The following is a 22533-nucleotide window of genomic DNA, read 5'->3' as shown; positions in this document are numbered from 1 at the left end:
TTTTCTGCATTAAATGCTAATCCCTATTAATTCCTAATCCAAAATTTCAACCAGATCCGTCCAGTAGTTTCTGAGAAAAAGTGAAACAGACAAAGAAAAATATAATATACACACACATATATATATATATATAGTAAGTTATAAAATAATATATATATACATTCATATATTATATATATATATATATATATATAAAATATATATATAGTAAGTTATAAAATATATATAGCAATATACCTAGTTCTACCAACGTATTGAGCACTCTTGAAGTAAATACTTAATGCATAAATTTATACTTTCGTATATTAATTTATGTGATAAAATGAAGTCGTCATATAGATATATATATATATACACATATATATATATATATAAACAATATATATATATAAACAAATGACAAAAGCCTATATTTCAAATTTCATGATGTTGACTATGGCATAATAAACGATAAAATAAAAAGTAATTGCAATAACTCTTTCAAATTTCAAATTTCGTAATCATGCCCAAATGTATTTTGCTTTTTTTTTTTGATGAATTGATACTTGCTATTTCTTCTGATGAGTTAAGAGCAAAATAGATTCATTGATTGATATGATAATTAAATGAATGATTTTGCACTACGCAACAGTTGCTGTCAAGAATTGTGGATGACAATGTAATTAAAGGAATAAATTGTAAGATGGTCAACATCATGAAATTTGGAATACAGACTTTTGTCATTTGTTTGTTATATGCTCTGTAATTACATTGAGCTTTATAAATTTAGGATTAGTAGATAAAAAAAAAAGGTGACATATAATTAAAAAAAATCATATTTCCACAGAAATATATATATATGATGATGATTGCAATGTCTTGTCAGACGAGTGCCACTCCCTCGGGCACTGAAAGTCCATGAGCCGAAAATGACTTTAGTCCTGCCGGCAAAATTCACACGCACCAACAGACATGACACTGAAGATGGTCACTAGTATACATACATATATATACCTGCACGCATACATATATACACATACACACATATATACATATATAATGCATAATGCACATATATACATATACATACACACACGCATACATACACATGTGCATACATATAAATACACACACACATGTACAAATACATACACATATGTACATATATATACACACACATTAATATGCACTCATACACAAACATGCACATACATACATACACAGGCATACATATGCATATATGCACACAAACAATATATATATATGTATATACATACACACACATACATATATACATATATATACACATATACATACATATACACATAGATATAAACACATATACATACACTTGTACATGAACATACATACACCTATACATACATATATGCATATAATGATGGCAGATCAATTATTACATGCTTCCAGCATTTAATGCCTACACACGTCACAACTTTTCCATGGCTGAGGGAGTATCTATACAAAGACGATGTTACAGAGTTTTAGCTTTGTACGACAGCTAAATCTCTCTCTCGGTTCAAAATGTTGACATCCAGCAACAAGCAAGAGCAAGATAGCCAGCAACAAGTCAAACAGCAGACCAGCTTAATGCGGGTACTCGTCTCCCGCTTTATGTTTTTTTTTTTTTTTTTTTTTTTAAAATCTAAGATTTGCTTCTCCTAGAGGGGTTGCCTTCACCACAGCTTACGGAAGCCCTCTCCACCCCACATACACATGACAATAAACACATGCGTACATACAGATGTACGCCAACATACGTATGCATGTGCACACACATGCAACCATAATCACGTAGAGGCACACAAATACGCACATACATACATATGCCTATACATACGTAAACACACACATACATGTAAAATACACATGAGAGGAACATGATGATGATGTTGACAAATTCACACATAATTTTCCAAATAACTCAACGTACGAATCGACGAAAAACAACAGTCCAATTGATATGAATTACAGATGCTTGGATATTTTTTTTTTTAAAATAAAAAGTTTATTTTAGACTCGCACATATGCAGTACATGATAATGATGACGTTGACAAATTCACACAATTTTACAAATAACTCAACGTACGAATCAATGAAAAACAACAGTCCAATTGATATGATTTTTATGGATTTTTTTAATTTATATATATATATATATATCTATATCTATATATACACATTCCTGTGGAAATATGATTTTTTCAATTATATATATATATATATATATATATATAATTGAAAAAATCATATTTCCACAGGAATGTGTATATATATATAGGGATGGGATAGGTGTTAGTCTAGCGGCACTGATGAGTTGTGAAACAACGAAACAGGACTGTATGTCAATGACTAAAATATATTTTATATATATATATATATATATATATATATATATATATATATATTATTGAATGTATTTACCTACAATATTATAAGGAGATATATTTTATGTATCACTTTCCAGTATTATTTCAATAGTGCTCAATACATAAGTAGAGCTACGAATTAAGTTATGAAAATATATATAACAATTAAGCTACACAGAATCTTCCACATGTCATCCGTGTAAGGAACAGTTGATTGCTTACGGGGATTGCTTACGGGGATGAAATGTTGAAGATTCTGTGTAGCTAAATTGCCATAGATTTCCATGACTTACTTTATACATAAATACAGAATGAAATAATTAAATCATCCCCCTAGAAAAGACAACATGATTCCATTTCCATTTCATGAAAACCAGTTTGTTTTTTTTTGTTTGCAAACTATTTACTAGTTGGTCAATTGTGTAAATTCCAAAAGCTTTCTATCATATCTGAAAGTAACACAATGTTCAATGAACGAGATTAGAGATGTGTCACTGTACAACTCATGCTTTCCACCGATCAAAGTTATGACAACAGGACCATTGCTAGCACCCTCAAAATACAAATCTGACCAGTTCAATGCTTGAGGGCACAGCTCAAGAAAATTTTCATCCATGGTTATGGTTTTTGGTGTGGTTTCAAGTGAGTGTCACATCATGCCACCTCTTATCTTCCAAATCAGCTTGAAAGTCAATACCCAAGTGTACCTGGATGTGCTGAAGAGTATGGTGCTTCCCTGATGCAGTCTCGTAGCCACTGGCAGACCCTGGGTATGGCAGCAGGACTCACCGCCGACCCACAAGTCCAAAGAGACTCAGGTTTGGCTTCAGAAAAAGTGCTACAATTTTGTACCTTTCTCTCACTGCCCCCCCCCCTCCTTCTCCGACCTGAACCTGCTGGACTACTTCATTTGGTCATACATCAGAACATCACCAACATGACCTCCACAACACCAAAGCCATCAAAGCAGTGATTGAAGCTGAAGGTGGCTACATTGAATAGATGTCAACTCTACTACATAATCAAGTTACCTGAATTGATTTTTTCAATAACAGTTTTAAAATAAAGCTGTAGTGTTGCTTTCTTTAGGGCGACAATTTTATCATTCTACCCTGTATATATATTAGTGGCCTGGCAAAGCCACAGGGTAGACAACCAAGCAAAAAAAACGAAGCAAAATTCATCCCAAAGCAGCAAAACTAAAGCTGACTTGCCAGGACACTATATATACAAATGTAGGCAAATTTAAGCATATTTTATTGGTTTGAAAATATAGGTTCTTTTTTACCAATTGTCATAAAATTGTAACTATAGAATTGTTTTATAATCTTCAAAAAGCCTGAAAATTTTCTTTTAGTTTTATCCCATAGAATCAAAGATATGAGCATTTCAATATGCAATTTGGCTACGAGTAAAGATACATATATATATTATGCCTGATGAATCCTAGCGTGGATGAAATGCGGAATATTCTGTGTAGCTTAATTGCCATATATATTTTATAACTTACTACCTAGTTCTACCTATGTATTGAGCACTGTTGAAGGAAATACTTAAAGTTGCATAAATTTATACTTTCGTATATTAATTCATGTGATTAAATGAAGTAATCATATATATATATATATATATATATATATATATGAGAGAGAGAGAGAGATATGGATATACAAGCTTTTTGATAATGTTTTTAACATCTCAGCAGTTAATGATCAGAATTTAACAGATGAAGGCTCGTTGGAAAGCTAATGACCTGAATTGTGTAATGAGCTATGTAACATTTGCCCTTCAGGTCGCACATTAAGGGGACCATCTATCATCCAGAGCCTATGTGTGGCACATTTTTACAGCCATAAAATGTTCAGGTAAAGATGCAGTATCTTTCCACCCTCAAAAAGTCCTTTAAAATTACCGCTATCATAGGTTTTCAAGGGTGCTGGAAATGAAAATAATGTTTAAAATTCCAGGAAACAAGTAGTTTCAAAGATATTAAGAAATTATAGCTTCTAAAAGTGGGGAATCACTTTTCTATATTAATTTAACGTAAAATGAACACCCACTTTATAGCCACCTTTTTTCTGTATTTCTTTTATGGGTTGTTGTTTATTATGGTCTGGTAGACAAACACAAAACCTAAGAAAATTGTTTTCTATAGGTTCTTGTGTGTGCTGAAAACGAAGTATTCTTTCAGGTATTAAGCACAAATGTGCACATGCTTGGCCGTACAACAATAGCAAAAACACTTATACCAAAGAAATACATTACTTTATAACCAGAAAAACATTACTTATACCAAAGAAATACATTACTTTATAACCAGAAAAACATTACTTATACCAAAAAAATACATTACTTTATAACCAGAAAAAACATTACTTATACCAAAGAAATACATTACTTTATAACCAGAAAAACATTACTTATACCAAAGAAATACATTACTTTATAACCAGAAAAACATTACTTATGACAAAGAAATACATTACTTTATAACCAGAAAAACATTACTTTATAACCAGAAAAACATTACTTAGACCAAAGAAATACATTACTTTATAACCAGAAAAACATTACTTATACGAAAGATATACATTACTTTATAACCAGAAAAACGTTACTTATAACAAAGAAATACATTACTTTATAACCAGAAAAACATTACTTATACCAAAGAAATACATTACTTTATAACCAGAAAAAACATTACTTACAACAAAGAAATACATTACTTTATAACCAGAAAAACATTACTTATAACAAAGAAATACATTACTTTATAACCAGAAAAACATTACTTATACCAAAGAAATACATTACTTTATAACCAGAAAAACATTACTTATACCAAAGAAATACATTACTTTATAACCAGAAAAACATTACTTATACGAAAGAAATACATTACTTTATAACCAGAAAAACATTACTTATACCAAAGAAATACATTACTTTATAACCAGAAAAACACTTTCTTGCAAAAAATTTAAATGCGATATTCATTTTCAGCAGACCCAAAGCCTATAGAAAACAAGTTTTTTAAGGCAGGTTTGTGTTGGTCTACAAGCTCACAATCACCTAATAAACACCACTCCTAAAAAAATAACAGCCCCCCCCCCACCACCACTAAAAAGGTAGCTATAAAGTGGGTGTCCATTTTACGATAACTTATTATAGAAAAGTAATCCCCCCCCACTTTTTAAACTATAATTTCTCCATATCTTGCACACTACTCATTTCCTGGAATTTCAAACGTTATTTTCGTTGTCAACACCTTTGAAAACCTCTAATAGTGGTAATTTTAAAGGATTTCTGAGAGTGGAAAGATACTGCACCTTTACCAATGTTTCAATCATTGTCATTATTTTCTTAGTTTTGCATATGAATTACAAAATATCTGATATTTCCCCAAAACATCTGGCCTTGATGGAGGGGAGACTAAAACTTGCTGCTATGGTTTTTAATGATCTAAAATAACAGAAAGGGGAGACTTGATTCCAAATATTTCTCATATGTTATATCTGCCCTCTTTGGTTTTCATACATGAAGTAAATTTCACAGTTTACAAAGATTATTTGATACTGAAGATATTCATAATCATACCCTATTTCCAAAAGAGAGGAGAGATAACATATGAGAGATATTTGGAATCAAGTTTCCCCATGTTATTTCAGATTATTTGAAACCATAGCAGCAAGTTTTAGTCTACCCTCCATCAAGGCAAAGCCAGTCTGAACTGCTAACATATATATATATATATATATAGATATATATATATATATATATATATATATATATATATATTTTTTTTAATTATTACAATTTCACCCCAAACAAGGCACATTGCCACTTTGATGTAGAGGGCTGCTATCAGGGACCTAAGCTACAGGGGTACTATGTAGGGAGTTGGGCAGCAAGATGTCAGTTCACATTACACTTGAACTTCTGCATGTCAGTACAGTTGGGGAAGCAGGGACCAGGAAGGGAATTCCAAGGTCTAGCAGTTCTGGGAAAGAAACTACTGGAGTAGAAAGCTCTCTTACATCTAGGGATCTCTATTGTGAAAGGGTGGGATTTAGCTGCTTGTCGGAGGTATTTATGTCAAGGGGGTACGAGGGAGCTTGTAGTTCGGAGCATTCATCATTAAAATACTTGTAGAACAGACAGAGGGATGCAACATCATATATATGTCATGAATTTTACTCATACACTCCACATAATGTATGCAGCGGAATGTTTTATCAACTGAAATACTAGAAAGTCAGACAAAAGATATGGTGAATCGAACTTACCTTTGATGGACTCATCTAAAAACTCTCCAATTTCTTCTGTATTTGACGTCGTGAGTGATTTGGCAAAGACAAATTCACCCTCTATTTCTTTAAAATTGTCCCATAAAAGTTGACGCCTGCGTCTTAGTGGTTCCTTGACAAGGGGTTCGCCGTTCAGGTACAAAAGGTCAAAGGCATGTACGCAAACTTGAACTTTGATATCAGAAACTGACGCATCCTTAAAAAGAGCATAAAAATCAATCTATTAATTGAAGTAGTTCATATCTTCTAAATGGCATCTGCAAAAAAAAATCGGTTTTACAAATTAAGGCACGATATAGTACGACGACAAATCCTACAAATATTCATGTGATATTTAGGCACATCATTCGGCCACCTGGATCAACCAAGAAGCAACTAATTTTAATTTAGATGAACTGTTTTTTTATTTATTGAAAATCTTTGTCAAAAATAAAACAGAGGAAGGGCTGCAATTAAAAATTAAATAATTTGTTGATATATTTAACTTTTGTCATTTTTGGTAAACATTTACTGTAAAAAAAAAAAAAAAAAAATGTGAACACGTACTATAAAATAAATAAAAAAACATTTATGACAAATATTTTTTTCTTTTAAGTTAAAGGAAACATTTTTTTCTTATGTTTGACTTATTTTTTGAAAAAAACATTGTTTAATTTTTACAAAGATTTTAGCGAATAAAACAAAATAAAATGGCATTTGTCGTGCCTAAATATCACATGAATAGAGAATCAGCAGGAGCAGTCATCAAATACATGTGGTACATAAATAGTAAAACGGTTGATTTATTATGCGTCAGTCTGAAATGTAAATATTGTTGATTTATTATACTTTTGTTTAAAATAGAATTTTCAATGTTAAACATGCAATTTTTATGTCTTATCAAAATTCGGCTATGAATAATCTAAAGCTTGCTAAAACTTCGCAAAAATGATCTAAATTCAGCTCAAATAATCTAAATTTAACTAAAATGATCTAAATTTAGCCAAAGTTATTTAAATTCAGTTAAAAAATCTAAATTTAGCTTAAATATAATTCAGTTAAAATAATCTAAATACGGTTAAAATATCTAAATTTAGCTAAAATAAAATTCAGCTAAAATAAAATTCAGCTAAACTAAAACTCAGCTAAAATAAAATTTAGTTAAAATAAAATTCAGCTAAAATAGAATTCAGCTAAAATAGAATTCAACTAAAATAGAATTCAGTTAAAATAATCTAAATATAGTTAAAATAATCTAAATTTAGCTAAAATAAAATTCGGCTAAAATAAAATTCAGCTAAAATAGAATTCAGCTAAAATAGAATTCAGCTAAAATAGAATTCAACTAAAATAGAATTCAGTTAAAATAATCTAAATATAGTTAAAATAATCTAAATTTAGCTAAAATAAAATTCAGCTAAACTAAAACTCAGCTAAAATAAAATTTAGCTAAAATAAAATTCAGCTAAAATAGAATTCAGCTAAAATAGAATTCAACTAAAATAGAATTCAGTTAAAATAATCTAAATATAGTTAAAATAATCTAAATTTAGCTAAAATAAAATTCGGCTAAAATAAAATTCAGCTAAAATAATCTAAATTCAACTAAAATAATATTGTAACAAATTTTTAGCACATCTCATAAAAAGAGGAATAAAGAGAAAATGGTTTTACCTTTCGTTTGCGTGTGCTGAGTACTTGGAATGGAAGAATCATCTGTTTTTCTTTGTCCCATGCAACGGCTTCAGCATCGATCACACATGACTTAACATTCTCCTTGAATGATTTATTGATACGCTCAATAATGTCAGGATATTTCGAAGTGTTGTCTTCAGAGTTTCGACTATAGATTTCGATTTTCCCGTTGTCTTTCAAATGAATCTGATAATTGAAGAGAAAATTTTTTTTTTTTTTAATTTTTGGCAAAAAAAAAAAAAAAAAAAAAAAAATAGCCAAAGATGTTCTGCATGGAATTTTAAAATCATCAAATTAAATCATTAAATAAAACAGTCTGTCATGTTGGAAACAGAAAGCATTTTGGAACAGTTATACAACAATTCCATTCCTAGAATACAAGATTCTTCTCTAGAAATCTAATTTATAAAACTCACCATGTCTGTTTGTCTCCATATTTTCAAACTCTATCTCCTCCGAAACTAAAAAATTGCAGAGCGGTGCTAGGAGCCTCAAATGATTGCATTTTTTATGAACCATTCTTTTATAGGCCGGTTAAAATAGTTTTTAAGAGGTCAAAATTGAAAAAAGATATTATACATTTTGTACATTCATCTTAGTTTATTTTTTATTTTTAATCAATTCATATGCGTATCATGTTGGTACAGGTGTAACGTCACCAGCTTTGAATACAGTTTTGCTTTCAGGACTATAATAATATATACAAAATGCAGACAAATTAAAATTTCATATTTAAGCGTGTTTTACGACAGAGCAAAGCCCCCACCCCCATCCCGCTAGCTTCAAATAAAATACTCAACAATCTTTGTAATGAGTATGCGAACAAATCTGGGAGAACAGAAGAAATAGCACCATGCAGACCTCCAATTAAAGGTTGAAAGAATGCTGCAATCATGAGGTGTTTTGCTAATGAATTTCCAGAGAAAACTATCAGCCATCATCAACAAATGCAGTAAAATAAGATATGAGTATTTAAAAATGAGGGGCATTCCAAAAGTAATGCCTCCTAGTTTTTATTCTGCTCAAATGCAAATTGTAGTGTTGTGATGACTGAACTTATGCATTCATGACCTGAAAGTTTCATCTGCATTGCAGATATTGACGGTGTGAGACTCTAAGAAGGCAACTCCTAACAGAGAAATGAGTCAGGAGCAGAGAAGTGTTATGGAATTCCTGGCAAAAGTGAATTAAGAATGGTGGTGACTATGTAGAAAAAGAAATTCTCGAGTGCAAAAGGCGGCTCGTTTTAATGTAACCACTCCAATCTTCGTAGGCCTTTAACTTTTTGGATTAAAAAAAATATATAGGATGCTTCATTTGAAATTACCCTCGTAGTTCGTATTATTTGGATTATTACGACTATTGTTCTTATCTGGAGTGCTATTCACACGTTTCGGCTGATATAACTTCCAACCGTTATCAGGTATATCTTATCAAAATCGGAAACCTTTCTGTCAACTTGGGAATCTGTATTAAATTTTGAACAGAACTCGTGAATTAATCAACAGGGGTAGCATGATCTTGCTCAGTTAGAAGTCTTAAGAAATTTGCAATTCTTGGTATTGCCCGTACTTAGGATTGAACTTTCAACCTCCAGAAGAATGTCAGCTAAAAAAAAACAGACACGTAATCCTCAGTTACGCTACACAAAAACTCAATGGTGAACAGGCGGTACAAGAACACCAAGCAAGTTGCAATAGTGGTAAAATAATGTGAAGAACACTAAAACCAGAGAGGCTTATTGTCATACAGATTCCAGGGAATACCACCTGCTTTTACTAATAAGATACTAATTTTTTTCATCTCCAAAGAATCAACAATCTCTTTGACCTTTTATCAAGGAGAAAAGTGTAGTATCTGTTTTGATACTACACTTCATTTTTTTGTCCTTGGTCAATGAAGGAGAAATCTTTCTAAACTGAGGCAATTTTTATTTATGTTACGATCCAGAGTGTCCCCTTTTTTGGAGGGGGATGGAGATTTCCTTGTATTAAAAACAGATGTTCTGTCTCACCCTACCCTTTTGAAGATGCAAATAAATAACGGAAAAGACAGTGAGAATAGTGGAAGATGTTAAAATTAGGAGATGAAATCGAAAATTTTTGGATCCAATGAGGATCAACGAATCTTTTACTTCCAACACTTTTATTGTCAAAATGAAATCGAAAATTTTTGGATCCAATGAGGATCAATAAATCTTTTACTTCCAACACTTTTATTGTCAAAATGAAATCGAAAATTTTTGGATCCAATGAGGATCAACGAATCTTTTACTTCCAACACTTTTATTGTCAAAATGAAATCGAAAATTTTTGGATCCAATGAGGATCAACGAATCTTTTACTTCCAACACTTTTATTGTCAAAATGAAATCGAAAATTTTTGGATCCAATGAGGATCAACGAATCTTTTACTTCCAACACTTTTATTGTCAAAATGAAATCGAAAATTTTTGGATCCAATGAGGATCAACGAATCTTTTACTTCCAACACTTTTATTGTCAAAATGAAATCGAAAATTTTTGGATCCAATGAGGATCAACGAATCTTTTACTTCCAACACTTTTATTGTCAAAATGAAATCGAAAATTTTTGGATCCAATGAGGATCAACGAATCTTTTACTTCCAACACTTTTATTGTCAAAATGAAATCGAAAATTTTTGGATCCAATGAGGATCAACGAATCTTTTACTTCCAACACTTTTATTGTCAAAATGAAATCGAAAATTTTTGGATCCAATGAGGATCAATAAATCTTTTACTTCCAACACTTTTATTGTCAAAATGAAATCGAAAATTTTTGGATCCAATGAGGATCAACGAATCTTTTACTTCCAACACTTTTATTGTCAAAATGAAATCGAAAATTTTTGGATTCAATGAGGATCAATAAATCTTTTACTTCCAACACTTTTATTGTCAAAATGAAATCGAAAATTTTTGGATCCAATGAGGATCAACGAATCTTTTACTTCCAACACTTTTATTGTCAAAATGAAATCGAAAATTTTTGGATCCAATGAGGATCAACGAATCTTTTACTTCCAACACTTTTATTGTCAAAATGAAATCGAAAATTTTTGGATCCAATGAGGATCAACGAATCTTTTACTTCCAACACTTTTATTGTCAAAATGAAATCGAAAATTTTTGGATCCAATGAGGATCAACGAATCTTTTACTTCCAACACTTTTATTGTCAAAATGAAATCGAAAATTTTTGGATCCAATGAGGATCAACGAATCTTTTACTTCCAACACTTTTATTGTCAAAATGAAATCGAAAATTTTTGGATCCAATGAGGATCAACGAATCTTTTACTTCCAACACTTTTATTGTCAAAATGAAATCGAAAATTTTTGGATCCAATGAGGATCAACGAATCTTTTACTTCCAACACTTTTATTGTCAAAATGAAATCGAAAATTTTTGGATCCAATGAGGATCAATAAATCTTTTACTTCCAACACTTTTATTGTCAAAATGAAATCGAAAATTTTTGGATCCAATGAGGATCAACGAATCTTTTACTTCCAACACTTTTATTATCAAAATGAAATCGAAAATTTTTGGATCCAATGAGGATCAACGAATCTTTTACTTCCAACACTTTTATTATCAAAATGAAATCGAAAATTTTTGGATCCAATGAGGATCAACGAATCTTTTACTTCCAACACTTTTATTGTCAAAATGAAATCGAAAATTTTTGGATCCAATGAGGATCAACGAATCTTTTACTTCCAACACTTTTATTGTCAAAATGAAATCGAAAATTTTTGGATCCAATGAGGATCAACGAATCTTTTACTTCCAACACTTTTATTGTCAAAATGAAATCGAAAATTTTTGGATCCAATGAGGATCAACGAATCTTTTACTTCCAACACTTTTATTGTCAAAATGAAATCGAAAATTTTTGGATCCAATGAGGATCAACGAATCTTTTACTTCCAACACTTTTATTGTCAAAATGAAATCGAAAATTTTTGGATCCAATGAGGATCAATAAATCTTTTACTTCCAACACTTTTATTGTCAAAATGAAATCGAAAATTTTTGGATCCAATGAGGATCAACGAATCTTTTACTTCCAACACTTTTATTATCAAAATGAAATCGAAAATTTTTGGATCCAATGAGGATCAACGAATCTTTTACTTCCAACACTTTTATTATCAAAATGAAATCGAAAATTTTTGGATCCAATGAGGATCAACGAATCTTTTACTTCCAACACTTTTATTGTCAAAATGAAATCGAAAATTTTTGGATCCAATGAGGATCAACGAATCTTTTACTTCCAACACTTTTATTGTCAAAATGAAATCGAAAATTTTTGGATCCAATGAGGATCAACGAATCTTTTACTTCCAACACTTTTATTGTCAAAATGAAATCGAAAATTTTTGGATCCAATGAGGATCAACGAATCTTTTACTTCCAACACTTTTATTGTCAAAATGAAATCGAAAATTTTTGGATCCAATGAGGATCAACGAATCTTTTACTTCCAACACTTTTATTGTCAAAATGAAATCGAAAATTTTTGGATCCAATGAGGATCAATGAATCTTTTACTTCCAACACTTTTATTGTCAAAATGAAATCGAAAATTTTTGGATCCAATGAGGATCAATAAATCTTTTACTTCCAACACTTTTATTGTCAAAATGAAATCGAAAATTTTTGGATCCAATGAGGATCAACGAATCTTTTACTTCCAACACTTTTATTATCAAAATGAAATTGAAAATTTTTGGATCCAATGAGGATCAACGAATCTTTTACTTCCAACACTTTTATTATCAAAATGAAATCGAAAATTTTTGGATCCAATGAGGATCAACGAATCTTTTACTTCCAACACTTTTATTGTCAAAATGAAATCGAAAATTTTTGGATCCAATGAGGATCAACGAATCTTTTACTTCCAACACTTTTATTGTCAAAATGAAATCGAAAATTTTTGGATCCAATGAGGATCAACGAATCTTTTACTTCCAACACTTTTATTGTCAAAATGAAATCGAAAATTTTTGGATCCAATGAGGATCAACGAATCTTTTACTTCCAACACTTTTATTGTCAAAATGAAATCGAAAATTTTTGGATCCAATGAGGATCAACGAATCTTTTACTTCCAACACTTTTATTGTCAAAATGAAATCGAAAATTTTTGGATCCAATGAGGATCAACGAATCTTTTACTTCCAACACTTTTATTGTCATTGAAATCAGTGAAATTGCCCATTCATCAATCAAATTGAATGATTGCCTAATCTAGTCAAGAACCACCATGGTGCAGAAGGAAGCTTCACATGCCTCTCCAGTCCATAACACATCGTCTACATTGCACTGTAAGGAACCTACTGTTGATTTTATAAAATTATTTTTATATATAGCGAAAGTCAAGTATCATGGTTCAATTTTACTATAAACAGAAACATTAATTCTGAATGCACCGTCTTATTTACTGTTGATTTTATATGCTGAGCTCTTCTGCTTGTGCAGTGATAAAACTTCTCAAATGCATTTGTAATGTTAGGCTGTATGAGGGTGTTAACTTTGGTCAAATTTATCTGTCTCTTCTTTAATTGAACTTTTGATTATCATTTTTCGATACAAAACCTATCTAAGAACTCTCTCACACACATAAAGTACATTTGTGTGAAATAAAAAAAAAAAAAAAAAAAAAATTCGGCTAGCAGTTTTGGTACCATAGGGAACTAACCCACATACACATACAGACAAAATGCCTTTTATTATATATAAGTACGAACTGATAATTTTTTTTTCATTGAGATTGAATGTGTACAAACAATTCACATTATTGAACGTTTGGAGTGGGGGGGGGTGCCTGATCGTTCGATAGGCTTAAATATATTTTAATTTGTCCAGATTTTGTATATATTATTATAGAATCGTGATTTCAAAAGTAAAAAAAAAAGTATTTAGGTGCCATCAGCTAGAATCGAAACCTAAAGCAAAATTAGCATTCAAAGCTGGTGATGTTACCACTACAGCAACATTACACACACATGAATTGACTAAAAATAAATTAAGATGAATGTACAAAATCTATACCAATTTTTTCAAATTTGACTCCTTTAAAACTATTCTAACCGGCTAAAGATCCATAAAGGAACGGCCCGTAAAAAAATCTAATTATTTGAGGCCCCTAGTGCCGCTCAGTGACTTTCAGTTTCGGAGGAGATAGAGTTTGAAAATATGGAGACACACATAATACCTTTTTTATATATTAGATTTTTGAGATTTCATTTATTTTTTTTGTATGCGTACCTGTGCACGTTCGCCGTCATATTTATATTCACAGGTAAACACAGCTCCATCAAATCGTGACAAAACTTCACTGACTCCTTTTGTTGGGTGAGCCAACATTGGTTTTAAGGGGATTCCTATAAAAAAAAAAAAAATCATTTTTGTTTTTAATTTTATACATTAGAAAGAAACATTTTCAATAGAAAAAAAATTAAGAATATTTGTTATCAAGGTTTAAGGCTGCAGCAAAAGTTTGTGTTGCTTGATTTTACGATGCATCAATCCTTTTTGAGTTTTTTAATGCTGAATGTGATCTGTTTGGTAAAAGCTTTTATATCTGCAAATTCATCATGTTTGGTTTGTTTTGAGGAGGAGAACTGTTTTTGTTTTAGTCTTTCCAAAACATAATTGCGTTTTGCAAAGAGTATGGGAAAATTACAATATCAACATCTGGTACATTTCAGATCAAAAAACCAGTATCTTCAAACAGTGGCACCAGGTGTCGCAAAAGATGAATTTCTGTGATCCATATTAGTGCAGTGCCATTAAAAAATATCAGCAATTTTTGGTTTTAGTCAGCTAACGTACTTCCTAACTTCCAGCATAGCGCTACTGGAAGCGGTGACAAGTCAAATCAATTCCTTTTTTCTTTTTTTTACATGGGGGTCACCACTTATCAAGGCATGAAGGCTACTCAGGGATAAGGGTTATTACGTGTACAGTAATCAATGAGATAGCATTGTACCTATTTACTATGCCTCCCCTCGGGACAGAGTTAGACACCAGGGTCGTTTTTTAACGTGGAGAAAAGGTACAAAAATAAAAATTGTCTCAATCGTGAAGGATTTCTCCTCCACTGAAAGAGAACGAGAAATGGAAGTGCAGCATCTGAAGAACAGATACTACACTTTGATCTTGGCCAAAAGGCCACATTAGTATTGGGGGTTCCTTTGGTTTTTTTCTCTCACGCCTATGAATGTACTTTTTTTTTTTTTTAAACGTTTTTCCAATCAATCTTTTTTTATTTAATAATCATTGAAAAGTTTTTTGGTCTTAAGAATTATTGAAATTAGTTTTATGCATATTTTTAAAGACTTATTGAAAACACTTTTTAAAATCTTTTTAAGTAACAAACTATTTAATAAGGACTAATTGTGTTAGTTTTATCTGTATAATTTTGTTAATTTTTATTGTATACTTTTTGATAATGTCCTTTTCTTATCTTTTATTTCAATAAATCGCTTCACAATAAAAATACTGAAAAACAATAAAAGCAAAAGAACTAATTTGCCTTGTCACCACTTCCAGTAGCGCTACACAGGAAGTTACGTACATTAGCTGACTATAACCCAATTTTTTGTTTTGTTAGAGTTGAAAGAAGAAAACAAAAAGGGGTCAGAACTCCTCCTCACTAACTCCTCTTTATTTTCAATTTGCTGCACTATTTCTCAATGCTTCGTTTCTTGGCTGGAACAAAAGTTTATCCACGACTCGCTCGCTTATTCACCCAAGCAGCAGTAGTACTTCAATTCTTCCTCTCCCAACTGGCAACAAACACACACAAACAAAATATCCAAAAAATGAAAGACGTCTGGTGCACAAAAATCCAATTTTTTTATGGTGCCATCTAGAACTCTTGATAGCACTTAAATTTTCATACATATTACTTTTTCTTTTCTTTTTTTTTTTTTACACGGTGGTCACCACTTATCAAGGCCCGGAAGCCACTCAGGGATAAGGGTTATTGCAAGTACAGTATGTTAGTGTGGAGATTTAATGAAGCGTTTACTTAAAGAGATGGTTCATTAGAAATTTGTTTACGTTGGACTTGAAGACATCCAGGTTGTAGTCAGATGGGAAGCAGGCAGACGGAACAGAGTTCCACAGGCGTGCAGTTCTAAGAAAGAAGCTTTGTTCATGGAATCTACGGTTTGATTTAGGCACAGATAAAGAGTGGGGAAAATTTTTCACAGTGGATTAAGCTAGACGGGTGTTTTTCGTGAAAGATTGGCGAGGGAGTGACCAGAGAATGGAGTTCAGACGAGCACCTGCCATGGAAATAACGACAAAACAAGGATAGGCTCGCAATGTCTCTTCTGTGGGAGAGAAGTTGCAGGGAAGAGAAAAGGGCATCCCCCACTAAGCCACAAAGTCTATTTTGTACTCTGTCAAGGCCGGATAGGCTGTTTTTAGCAGCTCCTGCCCAGACATGGCAGCAGTATTCCATCCTTGGATGTACTTGGCTTTTATATAGATACTATATTAGCTAAATATTTGTCTCATTATGTAACATAGTCTCCCCCCCCCTCCATACACACGCACACTTATAAAAGGTGTTCATAAATAAATCACTTACCTGGTGTCAATTTACATTTGTTTGGTAATTCGTCAATGCCATCTTCGAGCAAAACTTTCACTATGGCATCATAATTAGGACATTCACTGAAGGAAAAACAAAAGAAAAAATTGTGAATAATGTTTTTAATTTAAATACTAAAGAGTAAACAATTTTTTTTTGTGTTTGTGCAGTATAACTGGATTTCAAATGAATGCATTTTAGGTGAAAACATGATTACATACTTATCTCTTGTGTTGAAAAATTACAAAAATTATAAAAAAATGATAGGCTAAATAATTACAAGGGAACAAATTTTTGTATTACTTGGATTCATCCGACTACTGTTCTCATCTTGAGTGTGATTTTCACAATATTTTGATCGATGTAACCTCTGACCTTCTTCAGCTGTATCTTGTCAAATTCAGGAATGTTTCTGTCGAATTCGGGAATTTGGACGGAATTTCCAGTGGAATTCCTTATTTACTTCACGGAGGTAGCATGCTCTTGTTTTATCAGCCATGACTAAGTAATTCGCAATTTTTTTTTTTTGGTCGCCCACACTGAGAATTGAACCTTCAGGAGAATATCATTTTTTTTTTTCTTCCTTACAATTGATTTTTTCAAGTACTCTAACCACTATGCCACGGGTCCTTGCCGACAAATTTCATCAAAATTCCATCCGAACTTCCAAGTTTCAACAGAAACATTCCTGAGTTCGACAAGTTACACCTGAAGATGGTTCGATGTTACATCGACCAAAACGTTGTCAAAATTAAACTCTCAAGATGAGAACAGTAGTCCGATGAATCCAAATAATACAAATAACCAATCCTCATCTCAAAAATTCGGAAGCATAAAATTTATCAAGTGAGTGAGTTTATTTTGCATTTCAACCTATGGGGGGGGGGGTCATTTTATGCTAAGGAAACGTTTAATTGTTTTCATAGTCAATTTCTTGAAAAATTTGTTTTCGAAAGTAAAATGTTTTTAAATTCTTGAAAAGTGTGTTTCCCAAAGTAAAATTTTGTTTTGTTTAGTTTAGGAGTTTGAATAATTTTGTTTCTTTTAAACATTTCACGATTTGCTGAGGCTCCACTTCTTGGAACACTTTTGTTCCAAAATATTTTATTATATTTGATATAAATCCAGGGGACGTAACTGCAGTCTATGACTGGGATAAGATATTAAAATCATCAAAATAGAAATTGGTGAATCGTTATTATCTTCTTTTCTTTTTTTTTTTCTCTGTAAAAAATATAGTTCAAGCATATCTCCATTTTTGGTAATTTCCATAATTTTTACTAATTTCTACACGACACACGAGTACATAATAGTGTTTGTACCTAAAATACATTCATTTTAAATTCTATTATACTGTACAAGTACCCATTTTTTCTCTAACAACGAAACTTAAGGTTGTTTTTGTTTTACGGCATATCAACCTTTTTCAGATTATTTAATGCCGAATCTAGTTATTTTGAAGAATGATTTTTAATGGAGTATATTTTTTTTTTTATGTCAGATTCTATTTAACCCATAGTTGGGACCCTAACAGGTACTACCACTCCGGGTCAGAGTGGACCTGGGAGCAATGGCAATTAAAGGGTGGCTCCACATTCCCCAAAGCCCGCAAGGTGGGGGCCTCACCATCGGATATAGTTTTAGGTCATATCCAGGACCGAAACTTAAGAAGCAGCAATAATTAACTGATAAATGAGAAACCTATGCTAGTTCATATATTTTGAAAAATAAAATGAGATTTTACATGTTTTTGACGAAAAACTTGGTATCAAAAATTAAATAAATAGATATTTGTACAGTGTCATCAGGACATTAAAAAAATGAAAATATCGGCAAAGTTTATATTGTACATATCCGTTATGGAACGAAGTACTGAAAATAAAATTTCATTTAATTTCATCAAGTAGTTTTTTTTTACAGTGAAAAAAAACAATTTATGATACCGAGCAAGAGGTTCAATTTTTAGGAAGAAAAGCTAATATTAAAGATGGGGAGGGAGTGTCGGTGCTTTAAACTGAGTCATCTCCCCGTGGCATGTTAAAAAAAATTCAAAGATGTCTACCTTCGACGTGCTGTCATAAAGACGTGTTTTTCCGCTGTAAAAAAAAAAAAAAAACACTACTCGATCAAATTAAGTGAATTTTTTTTTTTCAGAGATCTTCAGTCCAAAACGAATACGTACAATATTATCTTTTTATTTAAATATTTTTATTTTTTAATGTCTTGGTTAAACTGTACAAATAACAATAAATATTTTAGCCTTTAAATTCAAGATTAGTTTAGCATATGAATCGAACATAAAAAATTTACACGGTTATAGCATTTTAAGGTTATGTAACTAATAAGTTATCTCCCTGGAACACTAACGATTACACTGTGATCTCGATGGACTTACAATTTCCATAATGATCACTATGATATACCTCAGGACATATTATTTAGTTGCATGATATATCTCAGGACATATTATTTAGTTGTATGATATACCTCAGGACATATTATTTAGTTGTATGATATACCTCAGGACATATTATTTAGTTGTATGATATACCTCAGGACATATTATTTAGTTGTATGATATACCTCAGGACATATTATTTAGTTGTATGATATACCTCAGGACATATTATTTAGTTGTATGATATACCTCAGGACATATTTAGTTGTACGATATACCTCAGGACATATTATTCAGTTGTACGATATACCTCAGGACATATTATTTAGTTGTACGATATACCTCAGGACATATTATTTAGTTGTATGATATACCTCAGGACATATTATTTAGTTGTATGATATACCTCAGGACATATTATTTAATTGTATGATATACCTCAGGACATATTATTTAGTTGTATGATATACCTCAGGACATATTATTTAGTTGTATGATATACCTAAGGACATATTATTTAGTTGTATGATATACCTCAGGACATATTATTTAGTTGTATGATATACCTCAGGACATATTATTTAGTTGTATGATATACCTCAGGACATATTATTTAGTTGTATGATATACCTCAGGACATTATTTAGTTGTATGATATACCTCAGGACATATTTAGTTGTACGATATACCTCAGGACATATTATTCAGTTGTACTCTATACCTCAGGACATATTATTTAGTTGTACGATATACCTCAGGACATATTATTTAGTTGTATGATATACCTCAGGACATATTATTTAGTTGTATGATATACCTCAGGACATATTATTTAGTTGTATGATATACCTAAGAACATTATTATTTAGTTGTATGATATACCTCAGGACATATTATTTAGTTGTATGATATACCTCAGGACATATTATTTAGTTGTATGATATACCTCAGGACATATTATTTAGTTGTATGATATACATCAGGACATATTATTTAGTTGTATGATATACCTCAGGACATATTATTTAGTTGTATGATATACCTCAGGACATATTATTTAGTTGTATGATATACCTCAGGACATATTATTTAGTTGTATGATATACCTCAGGACATATTATTTAGTTGTATGATATACCTCAGGACATATTATTTAGTTGTATGATATACCTCAGGACATATTATTTAGTTGTATGATATACCTCAGGACATATTATTTAGTTGTATGATATATCTCAGGACATATTATTTAGTTGTATGATATACCTCAGGACATATTATTTAGTTGTATGATATACCTCAGGACATATTATTTAGTTGTATGATATACCTCAGGACATATTATTTAGTTGTATGATATACCTCAGGACATATTATTTAGTTGTATGATATACCTCAGGACATATTATTTAGTTGTATGATATACCTCAGGACATATTATTTAGTTGTATGATATACCTCAGGACATATTATTTAGTTGTATGATATACCTCAGGACATATTATTTAGTTGTATGATATACCTCAGGACATATTATTTAGTTGTATGATATACCTCAGGACATATTATTTAGTTGTATGATATACCTCAGGACATATTATTTAGTTGTATGATATACCTCAGGACATATTATTTAGTTGTATGATATACCTCAGGACATATTATTTAGTTGTATGATATACCTCAGGACATATTATTTAGTTGTATGATATACCTCAGGACATATTATTTAGTTGTATGATATACCTCAGGACATATTATTTAGTTGTATGATATACCTCAGGACATATTATTTAGTTGTATGATATACCTCAGGACATATTATTTAGTTGTATGATATACCTCAGGACATATTATTTAGTTGTATGATATACCTCAGGACATATTATTTAGTTGTATGATATACCTCAGGACATATTTAGTTGTATGATATACCTCAGGACATATTTAGTTGTACGATATACCTCAGGACATATTATTCAGTTGTACTCTATACCTCAGGACATATTATTTAGTTGTACGATATACCTCAGGACATATTATTTCGTTGTACGATATACCTCAGGACATATTATTTAGTTGTACGATATACCTCAGGACATATTATTCAGTTGTATGATATACCTCAGGACATATTATTTAGTTGTATGATATACCTCAGGACATATTATTTAGTTGTATGATATACCTCAGGCATATTATTCAGTTGTATGATATACCTTAGGACATTATTATTTAGTTGTATGATATACCTCAGACATATTATTCAGTTGTATGATATACCTTAGGACATTATTATTTAGTTGTATGATATACCTCAGGACATATTATTTAGTTGTATGATATACCTCAGGACATATTATTTAGTTGTATGATATACCTCAGGACATATTTAGTTGTATGATATACCTCAGGACATATTTAGTTGTACGATATACCTCAGGACATATTATTCAGTTGTACTCTATACCTCAGGACATATTATTTAGTTGTACGATATACCTCAGGACATATTATTTCGTTGTACGATATACCTCAGGACATATTATTTAGTTGTATGATATATCTCTGGACATTATTATTTAGTCGTATGATATACTGCAGGACATATTATTTAGTTGTATGATATACCTCAGAACATATTATTTAGTTGTATGATATACCTCAGGACATATGATTTAGTTGTATGATATACCTCAGGACATATTATTCAGTTGTATGATATACCGCAGGACATTATTTAGTTGTATGATATATCTCAGGACATAATATTCAGGTCTATGACATATCTTGGACATATTATTCAGTTCTGCACCAGAAAGAGGTATATGCAAACACTATCAGAAACTACTTCACTATGATTTCGATTGAACCAGAGGTGGGCAGCTTTCTTAATGTGGATGCCTAGCCATTGGAATAAACTTCCAAGAGAAATAATAAATGCAGCAATAATGCAACAATTAAAGGTTAATTTCAGAAGGTGTTGGACTACTGATTCTTCTGTATAAATTTTAACTGGTTTTAATTAAATTTTTATTTCAAGATTTTTGGTGAGGGGAGAGGTATGTTGTCAGTCAAACCAAATTTATTTATTTAAATGTTTTTATTTATTTATGTATTTATTTAATCACCATGTTTTT

At 31.1% G+C, this 22533-nt stretch overlaps 1 protein-coding gene across 1 annotated transcript in view; it reads right to left on the bottom strand.

Moving 5' to 3' along the window:
* LOC145254777 (DNA ligase 1-like) overlaps positions 1-22533 on the bottom strand; it is a 288066-nt gene that overhangs the window by 27259 nt on the left and 238274 nt on the right. The window contains exons 16-19 of the mRNA XM_080113551.1: positions 16993-17078; positions 14658-14773; positions 8331-8537; positions 6657-6873 (exon numbers count right to left, since the gene is read on the bottom strand). Of these exons, the coding sequence (XP_079969677.1) occupies positions 6657-6873; positions 8331-8537; positions 14658-14773; positions 16993-17078 (626 nt within the window). The remainder of the gene's footprint in view (positions 1-6656; positions 6874-8330; positions 8538-14657; positions 14774-16992; positions 17079-22533) is intronic.

Source organism: Euprymna scolopes, chromosome 30, assembly GCF_053919585.1.
Source record: "Euprymna scolopes isolate OS-2025 chromosome 30, ASM5391958v1, whole genome shotgun sequence".
NCBI classification, from domain to species: domain Eukaryota; kingdom Metazoa; phylum Mollusca; class Cephalopoda; order Sepiida; family Sepiolidae; genus Euprymna; species Euprymna scolopes.
Note: the sequence above shows the minus strand (reverse complement) of the source record. Positions and strands in the feature narration are given on the sequence as shown.